The sequence below is a fragment of the Centroberyx gerrardi genome, chromosome 1 (assembly GCF_048128805.1).
Source record: "Centroberyx gerrardi isolate f3 chromosome 1, fCenGer3.hap1.cur.20231027, whole genome shotgun sequence".
Lineage (NCBI taxonomy): Eukaryota > Metazoa > Chordata > Actinopteri > Beryciformes > Berycidae > Centroberyx > Centroberyx gerrardi.
The window spans coordinates 19,098,373-19,120,346 of NC_135997.1; the positions used below are offsets into that span (position 1 = coordinate 19,098,373).

The window sequence follows — 21,974 nt, forward strand, 5'->3', positions numbered from 1 at the left end:
TCAACAACTATCTCTACCAGTTGTGCCCGTACTGGAATCCCAAACGCTTGCCTAGCTGGCCCTCCTCCGCCCCCGCTCCTCTCCGGCTCCAAAACAAAAGACAGAGGACAGTGGCCTTCTTCACGGAGCCGTCGCCGGAGCACAGAGACTCTTTTGTCTTTTCAGGGTGCAGATAATTCTGCATTGTGGCTGCCTGGCTGGACAATCATATTTTATTCAACAGGGCCAGACGACTCTTTCAGACGACACAAAGTCAGCCACCCAGTCCAGGGCGAATAGTTTGGTCATGAGAGCATGGTGGGCGAGCATCACTCCCGAGTTTCCCGCCTTGGAGTGTCCTCCCTCACACGGATATGAGCCAACACTAACGGGACACACACACAGGTGAAGTTTTGACACTAACTGACCTTTCTGTGTGCAGTTAGGAAAAAGAGTTTCTTCAATAGCCGCCACTGTTTAGTCCAGTTTCTTTTGTATTTGACAACACACTATCAGATGGAAAAACAAAATTGAACTGACATTGCAGTGATTGTGTCTAGAAGTGGGTAGCCTTATACCATTCTCAGCTGCTGACATAATTTGTTACATAATTAAACTTTTTGCTGATATAATTTAGTTTCTGAGCTGCAGAACTGGCTGTTTCAAGCCAGTAGGGTCAGCCGTCCCATTCGCTTAGCGTTAAAACTAATTGCAAGGCTGTAAGTTATTGGGTGTTGGGAACTAGGTGTGACCTGAGTCTATATAAGTATAGTTCTGATCAGTGTTGAGTGGATGTTTCTGGGATGCCAGAACTTACTGTGGAGTCTTTTGGAGGGGTCATGGTGGGTCAACAACAAGACATCCGTGATGGGAGATAACAGCAATGACATACCCACTCTCACCCACCCCTCTTTCCTCTAACACCAAAGCTAGGTTTCAGCTAGCTCTCCCAATATAACACAAAGCATACAGTAGTTACATCAGATCCTGTGTTATGGTAAATGTTATGTGGCAAACCAACTGGCAAGACAATCACTTTCAATAATGGTAAAAGAAATCCAACGTCGCCTTCCTTGTGAGACAAAATACTTCACAGTGGTTTTCCCTACACCAACACTATTTATATCTCCTGCTCTAAAAGCATATTCATTCCACTAGATATCTATCCATCTGCTGATAAAGGCAGTGATTACTGATTAGGCATGCTTTCAGGTTCTGGGAATGGTTTGGTGAAATACTGGCGATAAGTGTGGCGCACGTGCACAATTTTCAGTCCCTGTGAGGATTATGAGGAATATGAAAAGAGAAACTGCTCAGATTGTGTAATTTAAATGCTCTTGACAAATATTAGGTCAGACATCTAATCTAGTAGTTTTATTCAATGCACCGTCTTCCTAGGACTTTGGCAATCAGTGTCCACGTTAAGTAAGTAGGAAATTTATTTTCACGTCAGAAAATAATTGCAGTGTGACTACACTTGAAAAGCAAAAACTATTCAAATGCAATTTCATGGATCCTGTGGTAAAGACGCAGTTTGTAAGATTTTAGGCACTGAAATAGCTCTAAATGTGATCATGAATTTGAATGGAAAAACCTGCTATCATAACACTTTTGTGCCACTACAGCACTTTCAAAATCTGGTGTTTCAAAGTCCAATATAATTTGCATGTTGTTAGCAACAATGTCAAAGACAACATAACCTAACAAATGTCTAATATAGGGGGCGCTTCACTAACAACTTACAAACTGCATCTTTAAAGTACAAGATTATTTTAGATATAGCATAAAATTGGTAATTGACTTATAAAGAGTCCATTTAGGAAATCTCTGAAAAACAATGAAAAAGTGTCTTACAAATTGTAATGAACAAGCAACCAATATAACAATATTTACTTCTGTGAAAAATATATCTATTTGTGATAAAATGTGGGCTATGTCTGTAAAGAAAGAGTATAAAGACAACTTTCATTTTTTTCCTTTTACCCTCAGATAAAACAAGGTAATAACATTTGATTACCAAAATTTATCATAAAAAGCAGTACTGGAATTGCACCTCGACTCCAACAGGATCAAAACTCATGTTATAAGCAAAGGGGTTTTTGAAGCACAAAAGATAAGTATATATCTATATTACCGTTTATCAAATTCTTCCTTAAAAGAATTGCTGCAACAAACTCCCACTGCCCCCCTTCTTTTATACAAAATGTACATTATATATATAAGTTTGGCCTCCATTACAAAAATGGATGTTTTACATACAGTATATATCTATGATTATATATATAGATTTTTTACAATAAATCAACTTCTCTGTATTTAGGCCTACTTATCAAATGGTTGACAAAGGCTTACTGTAGGTAATCAAAGTTCTGCATCCTGATTTGCTGTCTTCTACTTCCTATGCCAATTGCTCTATCTAGTGCATGCTCGTTGGTTACGATCTGTCATGATTTAATAAAAAAGACTGATTTAAAAAAAAAAAAAAAAACATAATATAAATCTATTAAAAGGCCCACTAAAAGTTGGCTTGTAACTACAAAAACCTACAAAGACCAGAGGAGGCATTATGAGGAGGCCCTCCAAAATGCTGACCAAAAACAAAGTCCTCTGTTGATCCAGTTGCTGCTTTCTAACAGGAGGGATGCAGTGGTGCAGACCAAAAAACTTCCACTGCTTTCCCACTTTTCTCCTACTGCCACTGTACAGGCCACAGGCCCCCAAGAGTCTCTCAGGCGTGTCAGCTGACAGGTCCCTGATTCAAGTCTCTCAGTGGCTCGAAGCAGAGCCTCACCCAGTCCTTCCTTGCTGCCATTTTGCGCTGGAGGCAGACCATCCTCTTGTTTTAAGTCTTGGTGGGAAGGGCTTCTTTCTCTACCAAGCCCGTCCAGGCTGGGCTATCGGCAGGCCTGCTGCACTTGATTGAGTAGATCCCCGAAGCGGTCGAAGAGCCCCTCCACCCAGGCTCCGTTCTGCAGACACTTCTGTACAGTCTCCTCCTGCCCCAGCTCCCCCGCCTGCACCCGGAGAGACGCTATCTGGAGGGCACAACCACAAACAAGGGTATCATGGGAGAGAGGTGAATGCAGCAGAGTTTTACCATGAATAACAAGCATCTGATGTCAAACGGCACGGTTGCAGTTTGTCAAACTCGCAAAGCATTACTTGTGAGAGAGTAGGCCCATCATCTATACTGAGTTAACACCTGCATAAGAAACAGCTCATTAGTCAACACAACATGCTAGCACAGGCTAGATCGCAGACAGGACGTGCTGAACAGCTTGCTGAGAGAGATTATACATTCACACATGCATGGAGCACACGTCCTTCAAGTAAGTGTGTGTGTGTGTGTGTGTGTGTGTGTGCGTAGCGATGTCTCACCTCGTCCTTACACATGAGGTACGTGTGGTACTTGTAATGTTGCAAAGAGTGGTAGAGGGAGAACCACTGAGTTTTCTGCTGGTCCACTGTATACTCCTTGAAATGGAAAGAGCAAAGTATTAAAACAGATTACGAAGACATCTGGAAATGCAGATGATTTCACATATTAGTCTATAAACAGATAACGTGACAAGAATGTGAACAGTGCCTTTAGGTAAACAGTATACAGTAGTGTGTGAGAAACACAAATGGTGACATTGTGCCCTCTGCTGGATAAATATTGAGCGCACAGTAAAGCCTTGTTTATCCACACTTAAGACATTTTAATTGTCCAATTCAACAAACGGTGATGCTGAACAAAATCTAATGTTTCAATAAATTGAAAACATTTTCTATTAATTGTGTACAATTGTTGGAATTTCCTTGATGATAGGTGAATGAAAAGGCATTTCAGCTGTAAATTATGTTGTACAGAATGTTTGGTATGTATACAAGCATATCCACATTGTGAATTGGCTTTAGCGTGAAATTACAGAAAATGTCAGACATCCCAACAGTTCACTTGTTTTGTGGTCTTACCAGTGGCACTTTGTTGGGCATTTTGTAGGGCTTCATGGTTTTCTTGTTGTAGGCCTTCCCACTAAGTCGCACCTTAAAGGCCGGGGTTTCCCCATCCTTCTTCAGCTCAGTCACCACTGAGATCTCTGGGAAGCTGTCCAGAGCCGTCTGAAGACACAGAAGACGAGAGTTATTCAAATACTCCACAGTCAAGGGCCCCATTATCTTTCTTTTCCCTTCATCATCGAAACAGATCCAGTGTGAAAGTTAGTTCTTATGCTTGACTTTTAATCCTTTTGGTATTCAATGGAAATAATGCCCTTGAAACGAAGGAAACTGTGCAGCGCATTCACTCAGTGTATTGAAACATTATCTGAATGGAAATGTGCTGATCCAAGGTTACATAACAACAAAAATCGCCTGTCTCCACTTACTGTTTGGCCTCTTTTTCTATCAGAGATACAGCACTGAACATGGGAGTTTGGTAACAGAAAAGCCACAATCATCTTAGAAATCGTCACATTTTAAAAAAACGTTTCTTCCCTCGGTTTCACAAGGCACTCACAACAAAATGAGTAAAGATGTAGATTCAAAGACACACCCACCTTTAGGAGCTGTCCCATGTGTAGTTTGTGAAGCAAGCGTTTCCTGTTGTCAGTGATCATCCCATCCACCCTCTTCATATGAGGCAGGAGCAACTCATCTGAAACAAGACATGGGGACAAGTCAGCTAAACTCAGCTATCTGACAGACTCTTTCACCATCCATATTCTTAGATTTAACTTTGGTGTACTATTAATATTAAGTCACTCCAGCTGAAAACAACAGCTGAATGCCTAGAATGTGAAGTCACTCACCGTTCTCCTTCTCAAGCGCTGTCATCACATCTTCGTCTAAGGCAACGCTGATGAGCAGTTCCACAAAGCTCTTGAAAGTCTCCTTCATAGTCCGAGTGTTGAGGAACCGTGAGGCAAACGGCACTGGAGGGGTTAACTCTGAGAGAGTGTGTGTGATGAGAGAACCAGAGGGGATCAAGAGGCAGGGGGAGAAGGGGAAGCGATTTAGACCACAATCGTAGGGAAAAGATAACAAGCCAAAACAGCTATAATGAGAACAGTCAAAAGGCTTCTTCACCATCATCTTCACCGCCCTCCTCAGCAGATGAGCCTGAGGGAGTAGGTGAGAACTCCTCTTTCCATTTCCTCCTCTTCTTGGGTGGGGGCTCTGCCCTGGGCTTGGGTTGTTTGGGTCGGGGCTTTTGGCTCTGGGAGACTGAGGAAGGCGTGGCTGTCAGGCCCAGCAAAGTTTTCACCTGTGAACCCCTGGGTCCCAGAACAAAGAAAGAGACACCAGTGAAGAGCTGTGTTTATCGTATGTATCTATATAAAAAGGATTGAACTATATCAGTCTCTGAATACTGTCTTACCTTAGGGAGTTCATAGGCTTGCAGCGTGGCTTCCGGCTGCAAACTCGTACATACTCCCTTTTGTTAACTGTGTCCAGAAACTTCACATACACCCTCTGGTACATGGTCTTAGCATCGCCAAAGTATCCAAGATACTACACACACACACACACACACACACACACACACAAAAATACATGAAGATCAGAAAAAAGATGATACCTATCATAGAATCAAGAAAAATCATTTGGGTGAGCAAAACCTTTCTCTCCAGTTTCCTGCTATTCATAAAACTGTAGGGGAGTGTGTGTGTTTTTACTTACGCTGTTAGTGGCTGAGAACACTCTCTTCCCATCTCTCAGCTCAGGCACAAACTTTTGCAGCAAAGCCTTCTGGACTTTCCAGATGGCTGGAGGCTCCGTCCCTGCTCTCATTGTCACCTAGACACAAGCATGCACACATAACACAGTGCAGAACAGGCATCAGTATGTAGAAACAGCTACAGTACAGATACAAACATTCAACAATGAACACTCAACTATGCGTGTACACAAGATCTGACATGACTATCCCTAGTACATTTTTGGGGTTGAGCGCCTTTGCAGAAACATAGCTTGGATGTTAGAGGAAAGGCTGGGTGGGTGAGAGCGAGTATGTCATTGGGTTTATCAAGTCGGCACCTCCCATCACAGATGTTTCATTAAATTAGGTCCACCACACCTCCAGAAGGCTCAACAGTCTAGCTCTGGCATCCCACTCAACTCCCACACCCACTCTTAACATTTATCACAACTATCCTCATCTACACTACCATGTCCACTTTAGGCACTTAACAAGAAGAGAAAGCCCTCTAAGGTTAAAAGCATTCATCTCCCATGTCCACCCATGCTTTCCTTTGCTGTCCGTACCTTCAGGCTCTCGATATCCTCATTCCTGACAACAAACTCGTCTCTCTCCCGGTACATTCCCTCCCCTCCGCTGTCCGATAGCTCCTCATCGGTCAGTCCCTCGATGGCCACGCTGGACAACTGAACAGCCAGCTGGCCTGGTGGGGTCTCCTTCGGTCCCTCCTGAACCGCAAACACAGTCCCGCCTGACAAGGTGTTTATCGTCTGCGTAGGAGCAGCTGCCTGCTGCAAATGGATCTCGGAGACAGACTGTGGCATGCTGGGAGCATGGTCTGGTTTCATCACGGAAGTAGTAATTCTGTTGTCTGGAGGAGGGTTGCAAAAATAGAAACTTTTTGAAAAACGTTTTTGCAGAATGTACTGTAGTAAACCATGAAAGGTCACCTAGACTGCTCATGCATTTCCAGAGAATGAATCAAGGCATTTAAGGGATATGATAAAAAAAAATGCTCATCAGTAAAAGCTTTTTAAAGTTCACACACAATAGATCTAACTGCATACTTCCAACGTGACAAATGCACATATCATTCATGTTACAGGAATGGTAAAAAAATAAATAAAAACAGCATGAGAATACGGTTGACTTTTACATTTTTTAGGTATTATTATGTGACAGCACACAGTGGAGCATGACGGAAAAGACGGAAAAGATGGGAGAGGGAGAGGATGACGTGACAAAGGTTAGTTCTGGATTTGAATCCAGAGTACATGGTATGCACTTTAGCCTCATGAGCCAACAGAACACCCTGAACACTTTGTAAACTTCAAAGCTTATCATCTCATTAGCTGTGGATATAGCCTGTCGACAATTCTCCTATACAGCTATAAATCAGGGAACACAGACTCTAATGTCGTCTATCCTTCGCAGTTCGCTGTCTATGGATCTGTACATTGGTGTGACATTACAGATTAGGGTTCTGGACAAACTCGTCTCTCTTGCTTCTAGCAATGGGAGACATATGGTTTAATTCATGATAACAATACTGCAGTTCTTGACAAGGCTGTGCTTAGCTACGGTGTCATTACCTGTCCTGGTCCTCCGATCTGAGGACTCATCCAGTGCCGAAAGGGCTGAGCTGATGCTGTTCCGCAGGGCCTGGTTCTTCCCGGTATTCTCCTCCTCATCCGAGCTGAACGATGGCAGCGTCTCCAAGTTCTTCTGCAGATCCTCATCCAGACGTTTCTGCTGAGAGCTCGCTCCATTGCCCTCATGGGAAATCAAAGGCCCTGTCAGAGACTGTAATTTGGGAGGCAAAGCAGGCAAGGGGCATGGTGGTTGTCTGGATGAGGTGGAGGGCTTTCTGGGGCGACTAATAGTCCGTGCAGGACTAGGAGAGTAGTGCTGTTTGGGTCCGGACTTGAGGAAGTCTAGGAAGGAGCCGATGAAGCCAGTTTTGACCTCTGGCTGTTTCTCTTCCACTTCACGGATCTTCTGCCTGATTCTCTCCTGCTGCGGATAACCATCATATACATTGTGCGAGGTGGAGGGGGAGCTGATGTCACTTCCCCGGGAGTTCTGCCGCTTGGCCTGCCCGCTGCGCTTGGCTTGTCTGGCCTGTCCACCCTCCTCCTCAGGACCGACTGGCTTGGTTAAGGACTTGGAGCGAGCCTTCTTTTTGGGAAAGCCTTCAGAGCCTTGGCATTCCATAAGGCCATCCTCTGTTTTAATACACTTTGCATTCCCCTTGACTCTGTTCTGGAGACCTGAGGGGTCATACACCTGGCCGGCTAGGTGGTAGTCATTCTCAGAGCTTCCTCCATCTCCATTTGTGTCAAGTTCAGAACTATTGTTGTGGTGAATAGACTGTACCTGACAATCTGTGGTCATCTGAGCTCCATTTAGTGTCATTGTCATGGTGTGGGAGTTAGTGTTGGCGATGATCGGCTGTTGTGCTGAGGAGAAACTAGGTGACATATGCCTCATGTCCACAGTCTGAAAGTGACCCTTGGACTCCACGGGGCTTGCCATCACTACCATTTCAGCCTCAGCAGAGGACGTAACTTTGACAAAGTCTTGTGGTGTGACACCACAGGCGGCCACTGTGGCAGCCAGGATGTCGTCAACATTTGACAGAATATTTCTGTCATCCGCCAGTAGCATAGAGTCAGGGAAGCAAATGGAGTTAAGAGCAAAGTGGTTCTTGGCATCATTTGACTGCTGATTTGCTGATTGACTGTAGTGGTCTTTTGAGGACAGAAGGTGTTTAGAGGAATCAGAGCCTACCGAGTTGTGTTCGGACACTACAGTGCCCTGCTGACTCTGGGTTTCACTGACACTGGGACTCAGCAGTTCTCTATCCATGTGAAGGTACTGGACTTGAACAGAGCTTGAACCTTGGGATGGCTGCATACCTTGTGCCGACACTACCTTTGAGGGGTTCTGACCAGGGTGGACTAGGGGCTGCTGGAGCAGAATCATCTGGTTGGGCTCAAGCAGAACCTGAGTGCTGGGGACCCTGATGAACTGGGTCAGGGCTGCTGGGGTCTGGCTCTGGGCCTGACTGTGGTTCTGGTGGTTTTGTTGATGTGGCTCGGGGGATTTGAGTAGGAGAGAGTGCTGCTTGAGCTGCTCTGAGCTCAGGGGTATGTGCGAAGATATAATACTGGAGTTTGTAGTTTTTGGGTCGGTTGTGTCCCGACTATTGGCACTGCTTAGCTGGATGTGCTGCTGACTGAGAGAGCCCATCCTTTCATCCTTTACCTGGGGCGCATTTGTCTGACCCAGTCCCATGAGCTGGTCCTCAGAACGTGAGTTGCTCCGGATTACACTCTGTGTCTTGTAGCGGTCGTCCATTTTTGAGACAACATAAACCACATTGTTGTGAGCAGCCATATTGACGTCTGCAGCAGGGGCCTCCATGGAGGCCTGCTGGAGAGCCTCTAGGTCCTGAATGGGAAGCTCTTCAAGTTTGTGTTTGCCATAGGTTGGTTTTATGTCCTGTACGGAGGGTCTGACATTATTCTGTAAGGCTTGAGCATTTGAAGAGTAGCTGGGCGACGGCACAGACAAAACGTATTTCTGGGACTGCGTCTGCTGTTGGGTCAGAGTGTTATGTGTTTTACCTCCCACTGAGGCCTGCATCAGGTTGTAGTCCTGTGTAGAATTTGATGTGGGTAGACTCCGGGCACATGTGGGTGCGTAAGAAGAGTTAAGGGATTGTCCTGTGGCATAGCTCTGAGACTGAGTCCCCGAAGCCTGCCCCTGTGAATGAGATGGGTAAGACACATTAGGGGCACCCTGAGAGTGGGAAGTGGGGTAGCTCTCAGAGAGGTTCCCCTGACACAAGCCCTGGACCTGGGCTCCATATTGAGCCTCCTGCTCCTGGCTGAGCCCGGGACTGGAGTAAACAAGGGTCTGACTAACAGATGCCACATTGCCAGACTGGCTAGAGAAGGAAGGCAGAGTCTTGTAAAGGGAAGGCAGTTTGTCTGAGGTGGAGTGGGGGGGCTGGGACTGGGTGTGGGAGGCGATATAGCTTTGAGAGAGACTGTTGGACAGCAGGCTGGGCAGCTGGACTGACTGCTGGTTAGCAATAACTGAGTTCTGCTTCTGTCCTGGGGAGGAATAACTCTCAGGCGACCCTCCTGTCAGGCTCTGCGAGTGGCTGTGACTCTCTCCACCCCCAGAGGGGTGTGGAGCAAGTTTAGAAGAGCAGTCTTTAGCCTTGGTCACCGAAGTGGACGAATAGGCCTGAGTTGCTGAGTCTGTTTTGGGCTGTGGGGCACCATTGACCCCTTGAGAGGAATCCACTCCTGTTGAGGGACTGCAGGACACCGGAGTCTGACGAGAAGGGTCCTGTTGGTAGGACACCTCCGCTTCACTGCCAGAGCCCAAGTACCCCTGTAAGGAGTGCTGTGAATTGGGCAATTGCTCTGAGGCCGTATGGCTGCTAGAAGGCCTCTGGTGGTGTTTGATCACACTACATTCTCGCTGAAGTGCTCTCTCAATGGAGCCTGAGAAAACCGGGGTCCCATAATGCTGGGGGGCACCATGGGGAGCAGGCAGAGGAGAAGGTAGCAGGCTGAACTGGGGCTGAAGGAGGTGGGGGGCTGACTCCTGGGCAGAGCGGTATGTGGAGGACTGGATAGGGAGAGTGGAGCCTAACGAGGGGGCAGAGAGGTGATTGAAGGCCAGAGCAGTGGGAAGTACAGTCTGGCTTGTTTTGAGATGGAGGAGCGGATCATGGTGGGAGAACAGGCCATTGGTGGAAGTGCTGAAGGCAGGGTCCTGGAGGGCCAGGGAAGGGTTGGTAGCATAGCTCCTGGAAGGGAAGGCACCGGTGTGCTGATAGGATGACAGAGCAGCAGGGGAGGGGAAGGTGGCAGTAGAAGGCAGGGCACCAGTCAAATACAGCTCTGTGGTGGAGGCGTTGGTACCTGCATTGTGAAGAATTAAGACAGTGTAAGTACAGGGCAGGCAACCTATGGAGAGATATAGTGCAAGTAAAATGTAGCGTAATAAAAAGAAACAAACACAGATCAAACAGTACAGTGTACAATGAGTATATTTACATGCACACAGTACTAGTATTTTGGATCTTGGCTCTGAGTTTAGGTTTTATCATAAAGGTGCTAACAAATGCATGCATAGACAAACACCACACACAAAGTATTACCATGAAAACACTTCCTCAAACAACAGTAAACAGTAAATGGGATGTGTTCACATGTCTCAGTATCCCATATAATAACAGTATCTTTTATGGGTTTATCATTAACAGCCATGCATTTATTCAGGTTACAGTAAAGCTTACATGCATCAATAAAAACATTTATATTTGGGTATCCTACATAATAGTAAATTGGTGTGTAGGTAAAACAGTCAATGAGTGGCTCTGTCCTCACCAGCGGGCCATGATGGGGTTCTGAAAGGAGGAAGGAGTGAGGCACTAACAGGACCAGCCTGAAGGCTTCTGGACTCCATGGCTGACAGGAAGCTCATGATTGAGGTCTCAGAGGTATTACCGCTCGAGTCAAGGGCTCCTGACAGTCCTAGGAGGAAGATGAAGATGATCATAGAAATGGACAGTGGACAGAATGTGGTAGATTGTTTTTTTTTTACATTATCAAAGCAAGCACAATTGTATTCATCCAATAGATTACAATCCTGTGTTTTGATCTAAACATGGACAAGAGCAGTTAAAAACAATGTTTATGGCATTCACAACTCACCTGCAGCCGCAGGATGGTGTGACGTAGTGTAGGTGGGAAGCTGATGGGTGGATGCGTAGCTTTGCCGCTGGAGGAGCTCTGTGTCAAGGTGTGCTGCACCATAACTGGAACTGCAAGAACACACAAATACACACTTTAACACCCTCATCTTCAAATACTGGAATGAAGGAGAATGTACAGTATGACCCGACTAAATCACTTTCCTTGACACACAGCAAGATCGTTTTTAACTGTTCATTCAGAAGAGCCTAGGCTATGTCTACTGAGTAACAAATGCATTCACTGTCTGCAGTCAGACATTGCTCTAATTAATAAAAAAAAATTTTTTAAAAAGTGAAAACTAAAACTGTGGATGCTGAATATCTGACAATCTGATGAATTTATCTCCTAAAAGAAATAGGCTTTTAGTCAGAGGTAATCAGATGCAGCCAGTCTGACCTGAGTGTTCCCTATTCACCAGGAGGTAAACATTTGTGGAAGGAGAACGCAGAGCTGAAAAGGAGTCATCATCCTCTCTTTCTACCCCCATCAACACACACCTGCTATGTTCTCTTCTCTTTCATGCAACTCTTCTTTCCTAATTTACTACAAAGTGTGCAGGACTCAATCAGTGCACTGCTCAATCAGTTACCGTTACCAGGCCTTTTTCCTGATACACACTGAAGAATTTGCACAGGCCAGTTACTTATTCTAGTTTCTTAAGAGACAATTTCACAACTTTCTCTTTCTCTGACATCACTCACCCACATTAAACCAGTGGAGCATAAAAAACAAGACCAGCAGTCTTCCTTCAAATTATGACGGACACCATCTCCTTCCTCTCCCATCCCACTATGTCCCCCTCCAGCTGATCACAGAGATGGAGCGTGTTCATCAAGTGTCACCTCGCATGTTCCAGTTAGGACAGAAGTGTAACACAGCAACACCTAATGAGACATTCAGGTTCCTCATTATGCGAATGAGGTGGAGAGGGATCCCAGTTTTGAAGACAAGAGACAAGTAAATATTATTCTGCTTAATCTGCTCCCGCCTTTCTGTCTGTGCATTGGAAAGCTCCATGAATGAAGTGAAAAGACTTCAGAGCTGTATAGGATTATCAGACTGACACTGACAGCATGTTGTTAAATCTCCACAGCAGGTGCTATGCTGTAAGAAGCACTACCTTCTGCTGGTGTGCAACATCTCACTTCTTGTTTGTAGCAGATGCTACAATTATCTCATTAAGTATGAGCCATGATCCCTATTCATTATGCAACTTTAACCAGTGAAAATATGTGGTGTTTATACAACAGACAGTGCAATATCACTGAGTTTGGCTAGAGCCTTGAAACTTTGGCAAAACCGATGCTAGTGTGCTTATTTTAACTCCGTTTGTTGTAGCACAATATAAACTATAAAACAATTTCACAGACAGCAATGTAACTCTAGAATAATCACAAACGTTTAACAATAAATAGGCACAGACATCGACAAGTCTGCTGTTAGCTCTTAGCTAACCATAACAACATGTACCACTGATTTTCAGTTTCCCAACTTAAATTAATATCAGACACCTATCTGAATGAAAATGGGTTTTTGCTTTGTTAGCAAGCACCTGTGGTTCAAGAAAGCAGGCCAGTAATATGCTAGTTATATAGCCGCCTAGCATGATGGCCAACTTATTACGGGTGGGTATCCAACAATCTGCTTCTAGTTAACACTAACTCTATCCATGACCATGCTGAGGAGACGGTGCGCTAGCGAAATTAGCTAGGTGAGAGACAGCAACAAACGGCTGGAAAATTACTGACAAGTCCAATTCTCCGTGACGCACAGGTAACGATAGATAGCCACAGCTAAAATAGCTACAACTCAGACCAAATTAACTAAATCCCTCCACTGTGGTGAATGTTTCCGACAATAACAAGCGCCTCGGCACTTTTCTATGAGCACTGCTAGGCCTCCCATCACCGAAATTTCCTTCGGAAGGTGACCCGCCCTCTCCTTCATCTTTTACCTTGGCTTGATATTCGCTGTGTTTCGGTCATAGGCCCAAGAAGCTACGGTCTGTGCTGGTGGAGCCAGCGCGTCCGCAAAGCTGGAGGTCGGGTAGTTCCTGTCCATCATCCGGTGAAAGCTTCACTTCCCCGACGGAGCTTCGTGGAGCAGCGGGCACACATTGTAGCACGGGTCCGGCCGGGGCGATCACATCATAGCGATGCACAGTACGACAAAAAGCGCCGTGTAGCCGTGCGATATCCCGGACGAGGCGTACCTTTTTACTTTCTCGGCGAATTTGTTAATTATTGTTCATCTCCCGTCATCGAGAAGCCCTGCATGGTTTCACGTCCCCATGTTAGTTGATTTCCCAGGATGCACCGCAGACTTTGGTTGGAAGTTTTCTGGTTTTCCTTCCTCCCACCTGCATGCGGTGCTTGGAGTCATGCAGGCTGGCAAGGGGTTACCGGACTTTTTCAGGGCAAGAACCCCCAAACCACAGACCTCCACTTCATGTTTTGTCCCAGGGATCCCCATTTGACATGATTTTTGTTGTTCATCTCAACTTTAGGAAATAACACCATCCAAGTAATCCAAGTAGTCATTCCCCTAGTGCTAACTTCTAGTGAATTAAATAATTTGCAATATGCTTTTGCAATATACATTTTCTGTTCACTGTAGCCCAGGAGCACCTAAACTTTTTTGGGCATTGACAATCATATTGAGGTCAAGACAATCCCTCTGACCCCGACATTTAACATGAAGATTGTGCATTAATGTTTTGAGTAGGAATGCAGAGCAAAAAAAGCTACAAATTTGAGCCTGTTTGTCACTGAGACACAAATTTTTTTTTTCAGTTGTTTTTCATTTCATGAGGAAACCATTGTTATTGTTAGAGGATTTTTTTTTCAAGGGACCTCATCTTGAAATCCCACATGGGGTCTCAACCACAAGCTTGGTAAAAGGCTGTAGCAGCCTGTAGCCAATTCAAAACAATCCTCAGTCTTTTGAAGTTACATACACACAGACAGACTGATACAACTGCAGTGCAGTTTGTTAAGTATTTTGACAGTAACACACTATTTGATGACTTGGCTCCATAATCTCATTACTTTGACACAATGACTGCTGTTAAGTGCAGACTGGCTGCTTTAATTTAAGGATATTTTCAAGCAGAGCATATGACATTTTTCATCTGATATGGCTGGAAATACCATCAAAGCTGATAATCTGGACTTTGACCTCATGGTCATTGGCAATTCACATTCAAAGTAATAAGAGTACAGAAGCAAAACATCATGTGGAGGTAAATATACAGCTCAGTAGCTCTTGTCACTATACCACCATGCACACATGCACAAACACACACACACACACACTCAAGAGAGCACAGTTCAAATATGAAACAGTTTAATTAAAATATAAATTTATTAAAAACATCTAATAGTTTTCCATTTCAAGTTCTGCTTATAATCACGTGAATAAGCGGAAACAAACTTAGCCTTCAGTAAATTGGCCCACAATGTCATGATGAACTTTAGCATCGTGAGTTACAGGGACAAAACATCCTAAAAAACAGGAAGAGACACAGTAACTGCTGCTAAGGGCCATGTAGTGTCTTCCTCTGGTGAGATATTTCTGCATTAACAAGAATCAGACACCAGCATCCAGCAGGCGTGTTGATAATGTTTTATCCAGAATGTAAAAATTCTTAACTAATTATCCAAACTATATGGTTAAATGATAGTAATGTTGTTTTTGACATGTTGGCTCTTTACTATTCTTGCCTTGATTGGAATTATCTCAAACTGTTGCTCTGCATGTTTTTACATTGTTAAAAGATGTTCTATCCATCTGATTCAGCACAGCCACAACCTTCCTGTGTAAATGCAAAATATATCTAAATCTATCTAATCTAAAAAACCCTAAAACTACCTTATTTAATGAAGATGCCATGATAACCTCAGAGGTGCCACTTTTTCAGGAAAATAACGCTTTTGTGCAATAATACAGGTGCTACTGAAGAGCCTCCTCCTCTTTAGATGTAATAATGAATGAATTTAATGACATTTAATGAATACTCATTAAATGTGGTGATTTTAGCTGGGGAATCAAGGCGTAAGATAGCCTACATCTTCAGACACACTAGAAGTTCATATGGCAATGAGGAATCTGCAAAAAAAATCAGTTGTGTAAATAGTGGTAAAATATGCTAAATGTCTTGAGCTATACTGTAACTCCTATCAAAGCAAGCTACTGGACCAATGTGTCTGAAACACTTGTATCCTTAAAAGCTTTTCCTTATTGCAGTATCAACAGCCATGCCATTAAAGGCAGTACTATTGTTATTCTTTTTCCTTCTAAAAGGAGAACTGTACTCTTGACACGCATCAGTATGTCTCCCTTCACTTAAAATTAATACTTATCTTGTAATGTAATACAATCCTAACCTTGGTCTCAGCCCTTCTATACATGCTGTGTCTCACACTTGGAGCGACTGCAACTTAGAGCGACTAACATTCAAACAATTTACAGCCTTAACTTCCAACACGTTATGGTTTCTTCATTTTCCATTCATTTAGGTAAAAAGCCAACTAGGTAAAATCAACTACAAAGGACTTATCTGACATGGGGTTGGGGTTATATTACAAAGCATGTTAAACATGATCATACCTGAGAGAATAGTTACTAGAGGCGACTAGAAAAGGGTTAAGGACATGGTGATAAAATACATTTTGGCACTAGCAGCACAAGAAAAGGTAGTCAAAATATTACAAGATTATATTGATGCTAAGAAAAGAAAGGGTATACCAAAAGACCAGAATCAATTAACAAAAGTAAGAGTGGAAATATCATATTATGTCATGTAATGTCTCACATTCTGTAATGTTGAATGTTTAACTGGTGTACAATGTGACGTAGAACAGAACAATGTAAATCTAAGTTGTAAAAACATCTGCTTGATGTCGACAGACATGCAGCTATCCCCAAGATACTACCGCCGAATACTTCCAGGTTGTGAGCTAATGGGAAAACAACAATAAAAAAAGATGTTAGAATTATCTGTGTCAGGATTATGGATTATGTGTGCACAAATAAAGATGGGAGAATGAAAAAACAATGTAAGGACATCTATGTAAATACCCAGGATAGGGAGGAGGTGGAGCGTCATGCGGTCCACTTTTCGCTATGGCCTGCTCATAGGAGGGCAGCCCAGGGGGGTCGATGTCCTCCATGGGCGGGTGTGGGGGCACCGGCTGCAGGGCGACCTCCTCCAGCCGCCGCATAATCAGAGACGCATTGCTCCGCCTCGGACGCACCCTGATGGAACTGGAAGAGGAGAGTAGACGCACACGCATAGATATTGTCATTAATTTATGAGTGTGTAGCTTAAGGCAGCCTACTTGATGTGTTCAAGCTTTTGTAGCCGCCGTTAACAATAATAAAGATCTCACTTACCTGGTACGGCTGAAGTCGTCCTTGCATTTGCCTTGGCAGAAATACCAGAGCAGAAGGCCGACGATAACAACAGCCACCCCAGCAGCAATCAATCCCACCAGGAGAGACGTCACATCCAGCCGTGACGGGCGCTTGTCCTTATCTGTGGAGCATCACAGACCGCACAAAGTAACCGGAGAGCGTAAAGCTTGTTAGATAACAAGGCAGTGAGTTGTAAAACGAGAAGCAGCCATCTGAATGTTAAAGGATCGTTCCTGTTTTGTTTTCATCTGATGTTCATTTGATAATGGCCTGAGAGCAGAACAAGGAGTGCATGGTTTGGTTTCTGGTAAAAGTCAACATCAAAACACAATTCAGTCACCACTAATGCTGAACAAATGGGAGTTGCAGGGGTAGGCCTAAGTTACAACCCACCAGCCGATTTTGAGCAACTCCTTAGCTGAAACAGTAAATTACCAAGCTATGCTAGTTGAACAAGTGGTGGAACAGGTTTTGGAAGCACCAGTATGTCCTCGAATCATGTAGACAGCACCAAGTTCCTAAACACAGACATTGATCCAATCAGGCTGTTTTGGTCATTATATTCATAATAATGTTATTTAAAAATGTGACAACCGTGTAGCAGGCTATAAAACTGAAGAGCTACTCTCTTTCTCTCTCACTCACTCACACACACACACACACACACACACTGATCTCTTACCCTCATTGTACTTCTTCCAAAAAGCATCCTGCAAAATAAAATACCATCAGTTTAGTGGACTCTGACAGGAGGCATCTGCTACTCATCAAATCATCTGCCTCCTCTAGGACAGCATCACTTAACTGTATCCGGGGTGTTTTCAAAGACCTCCCGCGCCTCCTCGTAGTTGCAGACCTCTTCATAACACTCCCTCTCCAAATTTCCAGGAGTGAAGATCTCAAAGTCGAACCGGTTGAACAGCAGATGGCGTCCCAAGAACTCCTTTGCGTCCTCCTCTCCAACAAACACTAAGAGTGTATCCAATCAGGTTAAATGATTAGAAAGTGACAGATTGCTGGGCGCGTGCCACCGTCGGGCCTAAGTAAATTGAAACTCTGCTGACTTCCAGTAAAAGATCTCACCTTCCTGGTCTTGTGATTCTGGATTTTGCAGTAACCTTCTCATGCAGGCAAAGTCTCCACAGGACAGGAGTTGAAAGAGTATAAATAGATAGAAAAACATGGCCATGCATTCACCTGTAAGAGCGTGGGTGGGGCATTAATTTGTGGATAAATATAGCGCCGAGTACAGATCAGATCAGCCCAGTAGGCTGTATCAAGGTAGGCCTACTACCTGTACACGTTTTCAATCAACAAGCTACAGTTAGACCTATACATATACCAATCATGAAAACTGTAAGGCTCGAAGGTGGCCCAGATTGATGATCAACGCCAACAAGCAGCCTATCTGAAGGAGTGGTGTCCTAACCTCGACGCTGATAAGATGAACCAGGAAACGTCTTCTGCCGCGAGCGATCGCCAGAAACAGCAGTGGTGTTTCGCAAATTCCTTTGGGAAAAACAATTAAAATGGTTCATCATTTGTAAACACCGTAATCAATGGTCTGATAGTCATTGAGAGTGCCGAGAGACAGTGTTCCAGCAGGGAAGAAGTTTTTTTGTTTACTCCCAACAGATGTGACCTCACCTCTTCCGAAACTACCTGCGCAGGCCCGACCAATCGATCGTCTTCACCTGGATGAGCTGATCTGTCATAGAGATGCAGCTGTGGACGCTAGATGGCATCTGGAACCACAAAAGCAAACAAGTGAAAGCATGATCATCTTTACAAGTCTTTAGACCGAAGTTTCCAAAGGGATTACTCATAGATCGACCATCAAAACAACTCCCTCTCACCACTTACTGATGTTGTGGTCAGCATCATCTGACTTCCCCATGTGGTAACGCCTGAGTCAGTTCCTACCTAAAACCCAACTCCTCCCAACCTTTCAGGCCATGCCAGATCACTTCTACCTTTTGTCCTCAGCTCTTATTTCCTTACCTAGCACTTCTCTATCTCGTATTTTGGCTGAATGCTTTATTATGTCTACTGTCAGGGCAATGTAGCTTTGAGCCTTGATCTCCTTGCTATTAGTTTCTGTTTCTGTTTCATGTTGATGATGTGGGAATTTAAGCTTATTCTGCAGTTGGAGTCATTGAAAGTTGCTTCCATTACAAAAACATGTGAATTCAATATGTGAACTTTTTCATGTTGTATTCTAACATCACATTTTGTCAGTTCTTACTTCATATGTGAACATTTCAATCCATAAGTGTTTTTGTTTTTTTTGTCCACGTGAACTTTATTTGCTTATTTTCAGCTCACACTACATTACATTAGTAACACATATTTCAAAACTAAATTTCACATGTTCACGTCTGAAAACCAACATGTGTCCAAATAGCACATATACTTTGAATTCATGTGGGTTTTCAAATGGCACAGGGTCTGGATAAGAGAAGAGGATAAAAATATGTAAAAATGTTGTAGATATTCATCACAACATATTTAACATTCTTTGGTTTTCAAAGCACACAACAATCAATGAAATTACATTTTGACTCAATTAAATATTGTATGAGCTTTGTTTTATAGCATTTATTAAACATAGCCTACAGAAAAACAAGAAAAAACATAGCATAATAAATAGATAATCTCCAAAAAGGGATTATCATCTAATACACAACTAGACCTGGTGGGCCATTAAACCCTGTTCCGGTGACATACATTTCCTCCACTTCAGGCAGTGACTTCATGGTTTGAATTCTTAAGTTTTGTCTTGTAACCTCTGGCTCAACAAGGTGACCCTTGTCTGATAAGATTTACTGGGATTTAAAGGGTCAGCTTACTTTAATGACCCTTTAATGGAACAAAAAAGAGTGCTTGTATGTCATATTTCAGCATAAACAACCAAACTGCTCTCCTTTCCATTCCTTTTTTATGTTGTCTCTTCACTTTTAATGGGAGTGTGTAAATTACTCTTGAAACACAATGCTGTCTGTTGGGATCTATGCATTAGGACTCTTTTAAAGGCACTAAACCTCCTCTCATAAGATCTCAGAGAAATATACTCAGGGAGCCTGTGACTATATGCACAGGCCTTTATGGGAAGAGGTTGTTTAATGGGCTCCGGAGTCCACTTCTGACAGAGTAGAGCCATCTGTAATAAAATGCACTTGTTTCTGCTTTTGTCCGCCTCAAACAACGGTGACTATAGCAACTTTAGAGATGCATCACAAACAACAAAACATCCAGCAACACTGTAACACAGTGAAGATAAAGTGTCCTGTTCTGCCTGGCAAAGCGTCCGGCATAATAGTGTTTATGTCTCACACTCTCCATGTAAATAGACATATCTGCCTCTGAGGTTCGAGGCCAGTGTTTATGTAAAGAAGAGATAGGATGCAATCAACCATTATCTAGCTGACTACTGGATGGTGCTAATTGAAGGGCAGTGAGAGCCCCTCTCCTGTACTCGACTGTGTCTCTGGATACTGTCAGGATCTTAGATTTACCCAGAGGAATGTTGATACAAAGAAGTGAATGAGAAATTCCAGACTTTATCTAGTGTGTGATGTTAGATGATATTGCCCCCTTGCACTACATATAATGGCAAAGTTATAATGATTGATAGTGTTCCCCCGCTGCTGGGAAACTCATTTGGTCCTATCCGCGGCTCACATAACATCAGCTCACACAGTGGATAACCTGAGCTGCATACGCAATAGAGACAGTTAGGTAATTAGGTTACAATCAGAATATCAGCTCATTTGCTTTTCTTTTCATCACTGAACAATGCAGAGCTGCCTCTATCTGACGATGATAAGAGGAGGGTCATGAAGCATGCACCAGATAAACCAACCACAGCACATGATAATCACATCTGGGAGATCTCACATGACGGACCGTCCACGAAACAGTCACTTAAAGCCAGTGAGACAAATTAGAGACAATAAGACAGAGAGGGATCAGTGTCTGGCATGAGAAAACCCAGGTAGCTTAACAGAGTCAGAAAAACGAATTGGAGGGAGAGAAAAGGGGCATATATTGAGAGACACAAAGCAAAACATGAGAATTTGCTACAGTATTTTGTTAAGCCTTGGTCACCACATTAGTTTCTATCTATGCTCCACCTTGCGGGTGACTGTGATGAGGTTGTGCTCCTGAGAATGTGTTGTGTGATTTACTCCCCCTGATAAGGCCTGGAGATGCTGCTCCCTGTGGACAATTGGACAGAAGTGAGCGGTGAGCTTCTGCAGACTTAGGGTGAGAGCAGTGACATCACCAAACAAACGCACTGGCTAGATGGGTAAAGTATAGAGTTCACCAGAGAGGCTTTGGAACAAGACAATTATATCTTTTTCTCTCAGTTTGTATAGTAGAGCGTGCATGATGGATGTGTAGGATAAGAATAACAACCTTGTAAGAAATGCAGAATAATCTAATAATCTAATTCTCATTTGATGTGTAAAAAAAAAACTTTAGTAATGGCATGACCACTGAACAAAGGAAGGAAACAGGCTAAATTACAGCCTTACAACACGGTCACAGAAGAAGCACTGTGTATGTGGGGTGGGAGGAGGGGTTTCGAGGAGTGCGATGTCAGTAGTCTGCACTTTGTCAGTTTGTGCTGATTTCATCACAGCCCCAGAGGGAGAGAACTCCAACAGACCCCTTTTACACCTAATGCCTGGTCCATATATCATCAGAGTTCACATCCTAATGCTCTGGACCGCTGCCTGAGAACAGATTTCTGCATCACTTTGGGGGATATGGCAATTTACTTTTCCTTATTGGGCAACGGCAAGGAGGAATAGAAGACGGAATTTAGAAATCCTGTTGATCACTTTTCACGTACGCAGCGGCACACACACACACATGCAAAAGATCAAGAGACAGTGAGTCATACTCAACACAGCCGAATCATAGCTATCAACCCAGTGCATTGTTCCAACATTTCGGTGGCACTGAATCAGCGTTACCACAAGCCTTCACTGTTGACGCTACAGTAACACTGTTCTGACCTCAGCAGACGGGGTCATCTCCAGGTCACGCTCGCATTGTCACCTCTCCAGCGTTTCCAGAAAAGTGACCCTTTTGTAACAGGCTATTTCTCA

At 43.8% G+C, this 21,974-nt stretch overlaps 2 protein-coding genes across 3 annotated transcripts; both read right to left on the minus strand.

Annotated features, from left to right (window-relative positions):
* Positions 1 to 1,326: 1,326 nt before the first annotated feature.
* Positions 1,327 to 13,733, minus strand: qser1 (glutamine and serine rich 1). Its single transcript, XM_071907089.2, has 13 exons — positions 13,397 to 13,733; positions 11,401 to 11,510; positions 11,074 to 11,220; positions 7,255 to 10,605; positions 6,229 to 6,533; positions 5,644 to 5,760; positions 5,342 to 5,475; positions 5,050 to 5,237; positions 4,773 to 4,910; positions 4,521 to 4,618; positions 3,937 to 4,083; positions 3,358 to 3,453; positions 1,327 to 3,014 (listed from the first exon to the last, which is right to left on the minus strand). Exons 1-13 carry the CDS (start codon positions 13,504 to 13,506, stop codon positions 2,874 to 2,876), a joined length of 5,082 nt encoding a protein of 1,693 aa, XP_071763190.1. The 5' UTR covers positions 13,507 to 13,733; the 3' UTR covers positions 1,327 to 2,873.
* Positions 13,734 to 14,792: 1,059 nt separating this feature from the next.
* Positions 14,793 to 18,885, minus strand: prrg4 (proline rich Gla (G-carboxyglutamic acid) 4 (transmembrane)). Of its 2 annotated transcripts, XM_078283349.1 has the most exons (9): positions 18,781 to 18,885; positions 18,505 to 18,602; positions 18,287 to 18,366; positions 17,941 to 18,054; positions 17,663 to 17,826; positions 17,540 to 17,567; positions 16,837 to 16,978; positions 16,522 to 16,707; positions 14,793 to 16,400 (listed from the first exon to the last, which is right to left on the minus strand). In XM_078283349.1, the coding sequence occupies exons 4-9, from the start codon at positions 18,044 to 18,046 to the stop codon at positions 16,373 to 16,375; spliced, it is 654 nt and encodes a 217-aa protein (XP_078139475.1). In that variant the 5' UTR covers positions 18,047 to 18,054; positions 18,287 to 18,366; positions 18,505 to 18,602; positions 18,781 to 18,885; the 3' UTR covers positions 14,793 to 16,372. The 2 variants fall into 2 exon arrangements, with proteins under 2 accessions (XP_078139475.1, XP_071763192.1); XM_071907091.2 differs by lacking the exons at positions 18,505 to 18,602; positions 18,781 to 18,885 and having other exon boundaries at positions 18,287 to 18,470.
* Positions 18,886 to 21,974: the final 3,089 nt, after the last annotated feature.

What these genes read in the sequence shown, in the direction of transcription:
- qser1 (XM_071907089.2), bottom strand. Translation starts at nt 13,506, where the DNA reads ATGATGGACAGGAACTACCCGACCTCCAGCTTTGCGGACGCGCTGGCT. An exon ending in AAGCCTATGAACTCCCTAAG is followed by an intron (nt 5,238 to 5,341) that starts GTAAGACAGTAT and finishes TCTGGGACCCAG; the next exon opens with GGGTTCACAGGTGAAAACTT. An exon ending in ACCTCATGTGTAAGGACGAG is followed by an intron (nt 3,015 to 3,357) that starts GTGAGACATCGC and finishes TGTGCCCTCCAG; the next exon opens with ATAGCGTCTCTCCGGGTGCA.
- prrg4 (XM_071907091.2), bottom strand. Translation starts at nt 18,398, where the DNA reads ATGATGAACCATTTTAATTGTTTTTCCCAAAGGAATTTGCGAAACACC. An exon ending in TTCATCTTATCAGCGTCGAG is followed by an intron (nt 18,055 to 18,286) that starts GTTAGGACACCA and finishes ACGCTCTTACAG; the next exon opens with GTGAATGCATGGCCATGTTT. An exon ending in AGAATCACAAGACCAGGAAG is followed by an intron (nt 17,827 to 17,940) that starts GTGAGATCTTTT and finishes ATACACTCTTAG; the next exon opens with TGTTTGTTGGAGAGGAGGAC.